Source organism: Trametes versicolor (assembly GCF_000271585.1).
Source record: "Trametes versicolor FP-101664 SS1 unplaced genomic scaffold TRAVEscaffold_87, whole genome shotgun sequence".
Taxonomy (NCBI): Eukaryota; Fungi; Basidiomycota; class Agaricomycetes; order Polyporales; family Polyporaceae; genus Trametes; species Trametes versicolor.
This window is the reverse complement of record NW_007360407.1, coordinates 1-3,742: the sequence shown is the minus strand read 5'-3', so window position 1 is coordinate 3,742 and position 3,742 is coordinate 1. Positions and strand designations below refer to the sequence as shown.

At 55.5% G+C, this 3,742-nt stretch overlaps 1 protein-coding gene across 1 annotated transcript; it reads right to left on the bottom strand.

Annotated features, from left to right (window-relative positions):
* Positions 1-1,209: 1,209 nt before the first annotated feature.
* Positions 1,210-2,567, bottom strand: TRAVEDRAFT_54684 (uncharacterized protein; the record flags this gene model as incomplete). Its single annotated transcript, XM_008047628.1, has 6 exons — positions 1,210-1,275; positions 1,327-1,458; positions 1,514-1,744; positions 1,805-1,984; positions 2,036-2,258; positions 2,317-2,567. The coding sequence occupies 6 exons, from the start codon at positions 2,565-2,567 to the stop codon at positions 1,210-1,212; spliced, it is 1,083 nt and encodes a 360-aa protein (XP_008045819.1).
* Between the last annotated feature and the right edge of the window lie 1,175 nt (positions 2,568-3,742).

The window sequence follows — 3,742 nt, the reverse complement described above, 5'->3', positions numbered from 1 at the left end:
GTGCTGCGCGTGTGCACCGTGCGTACTCGTCGGGTACCAGGTCCGCCAACAACTTCCCATGCGCTCCGCCTCCGTCGGTCTGTGTACCCTCGCAGATGGTTGGACGCTCGATCTCAGTGCGGCCGCCGCAGACCTAGCACCCCAATCGTTCGTTTCATTTCCTCACTGCTCGGTCTGTACATATGTGCTCACAACCATTCAATCCGAAGTCAACTTAGTTGGATATGCGCTCCTTCGTCCGCGTCCACGGCTCTTCGCCCGGACGTACAACGGCGAGCGGCCCGTCAGCGCCTGCCGCAAGAGCCAGCATGTACGCTTGTTTCGGATTTCGCGCGTCAACAGCTGTCCCTCAGCATCGCTTGCGACTCCACAAAACGCATGCCGACGGACGATAGTTGTCCCGATGATGCAACGTGCAGTACGGTGTTCGTTGAACCAGACGAAAGCGTGATGCGATGGGATAACTCTCGTCCTGTCGGTCCGTCTTGTCGACGCTGAAGCGCATTGACGTCTCAACCGTTCCATTGCTGCCGAGATATGTACCTACCCTCCTGGTAGCTACTGCTACTCTTCCAAATTCCTCAATACTCGGCACTTGTGTACACTTCATGCCCAGTACGAGTTCGCGTGGGTCGAGGACTCGTTCACCGCACGTATGGTATCGGCCTGCTGGTTGGTACCCTTATGAAACATAATAATAAACCAGTCATAGCGCTGATTAGGACTTCCATGAAGAGCTAATTTCTGTCACGATGCATCCGCGGGCATTTCCCTGTATGTCTCGCGCGGGCTCGCGTGAGGGGTGAGTGAGTGGATGCGCAGGGCGCGTGACATAATTTCCGTTGCTCCTTTCGATCAGTGTCAACACCGGCAGCCATGTTTGCCTATGCTGAGCCCGCACCCATCTGTTTTTACATGTTGTTCGCGAGCATTGTACGGCTTTGAACCTATAGGCTCACATCTGCTCATACCCTACTCCGCGTAGCCCCTAAAACAAACCTGCGAGTGGTTTTGCGGCCTCTGGCGCTTGTTTGCAACATCTCTATTTCCATATGATGACGCTGCCCACAGGATAGACACGCAAATTATGATTGCACATATGCTAATACACACCAAGTATGTGACAATGAGAGAGGAAACGTCGCTGCACAACCAGACACGAAAAGAAGGGAACAATTGCTACAAACTGTCTTGAAACAAGACCTACGCTCACATCAGCGCGTCAACGATGTCGATGCTCGCTCTCTTCCTTTTGATAAGTAGATCGATCTGGCGCTTCATGTTTCGTCAGTCACTGTCTGCGGCAAGTCTCAAGTACCCCCTGACCTTGTGAAGTAGATCTATCGTGTCTTGAAGTGATTGGTACGTGCTCGGCGCACGGATCACGTCGGAGATGCTGAATACGCCAAGAGGTGTTCGTATATCATCGGGGCCACGTCGCGCAGCTTCGACCTCCGCCTGTAAATGAGCATGTTTAAAGTTCGAAGTAGAACGGACAAACGCATCGACCGACCTGGATTATCTCAAACGCGCGACTTTGTATGTCTGACTGGATCCACATGTCATCACAGAGGGACGCGCAATCGGTACCCTTCTTGAGAAGCTTCTCGCGTAGGCCCGTGGCCGCGCGACGTTGCAAGATCTTGCATTCGTATGCGACACTCGCGAGGGTCTTGGAGGCTCTGGTCAGACGGCCGTTGGAACGATACCCGGGAAGCGACCTAAAGGCCTTCTCCAACTCAACCTGACGCACGGTGATATAAGTTAAGAAGACGCCAGAAGATTCAGCCTCGTCTTCGCTTACCTGCGAAAGGTTCAGGAAGTGAAGCAACGGCTGTAGCTGAAGGAGTTCGGATCGGGCTCGCTCTCCTTCAGCCCTGCACCGATCGATGTCGTCGCGAAGCAACTCCAGCTTAGCATGCCACAAATCTCCTTCCTCCATGGGTAGGAGGCCTCGGAAGACTTGTCTGAACAAGTTTATCAACTACACCTTGAGCGTCAGCGAGAGAAATACAACATGTTTTCCCACACTCACCTCAGCATGAACGTAGTGATTGTCAGAGAGGGATTGAATGATTGTGTCCAGTTGTCCCAGAAGAGCGAACTCCGGGTCGAGATCGTAGGCCTTCGCAACTGCAGCCTGCAGTTGCCCACGCACGTTACTGAGAGAAGTCGCAGAGAGTCTTGCGGTGAGGCGCAACAGCTCTCTGGCCCAGCGTTTCTGATCCGTCTTTGGCAAGTGGAGTTTGCCCCAGAACCTGTGACGATGTCGAGTGTCAAGTGCCAGAATAGACGAGAATAACTATGAGCGCTTACTCAATACGTTGCTCCTCAATTGCGCTGTAGAGGTCCAGCACGGCTTGATAGTCTGTGTCGACACCACTGGGGACCATCCCGCTTACGAGTATGGCTGTTAACGGCTTCCTGGGGTTGACATCGGTGTCTGCGTCACAATTCTCCCCGGGTGAGACACCAGCAAGAGTCTTCTTAGACGAGGAGACGGCATTCACGGCCGGTGTCTGAGACACGTGGGTGATGGTATTGTTCTTGTAAGAGGAACTATCCATGATAGCAAGGGTGTTGAAAGCAAAGCAGAACGATCGAGCAATGAGAGGCTGACTAGGGCGACGACGCTGAACGTCGAGTGTTCATCCAGGACGAGCAAGTCTTATACCTATGGGGAGTGGGGTCGACGATCGACGTCTACTTTGTCCTTCGGAATCTGCCTGACAAGGCAAGACCAGACGAGTATTATCGTACACAAAGGAGTAACCGGCCGCCACACTGAATTATACTAACGCCGACGTCCGCGGACAGAGTGCATCCGGCAAGCGGTGCGTACGACCATTCGAAGACACGCGTACAACACGTGTCGTCAGGCTGAGTATGTGGCGGAAGCACCCGTTTCCGTTCCTTTGTGCATCTCAAGGAACACGACCAAACGAAACCCAGATCTCAGGCGCGGGGCGATAGTGTGACAATGCACGCCCGCCGGCCCGCCCGCCGCATAGATACGAAACCTGAACATCGGAACTGAGCATCGAGCGGACTTACGACGAGACCAGAGAACAGCGGGATAGAACAGCGGTGGTACAGGTCGAGCTTCACATGAGGTGGCGGACTTTGATACCTCCTAGATTTCCGAGAGCTAGCGCGAAACTCTCGAACGACATCGGAAACCGGGTTGAATGGGCCAAGTGTATTGCACGTACGCGTTCTGTCAGACCGCAGTGGGCAGATTCGGCGCCACAGCGCGGAAAAACACGAGAATGCGCAGCACGTCCGCAATCTGTTCTCCCGACAGGCGACGTGGGTGCAGCCGGACGACGGGGAGGAGGTGTGGCGAAGGGAGCAAGAGCGGACGGCTAGCGCGAGGCGTGACAGAGGGGCGAGAGTGAACGGGGGAACAGCGATCGAGAACGGGAACACGTACCTGTCGATTCAACCCGCCGCGTCGGTGAACAGGGCTCGGGCTACGGGCGCGGCGCCGACCTTGGTGTCGAGAGCGCAAACATGGCCGGGGTCCACAGGACGGGACGCGTCGCCCCCGCGATGTGGTCTCCTTCGTGGACGCCTTCTGCGCCTTCTGCGCGATCCAGAAGGGATTAGCGCTGCGCAACGGACACGCGCGATAGTCGACAGGCGAAACGGGCGACTTACGAGGGTGTCCCCGGGATCAAAAGTGCAGGCCCGCACAGTGCTGGGCAGGCGGCTTGGGTTGCTGGACGCGGCGCGAGCGTCG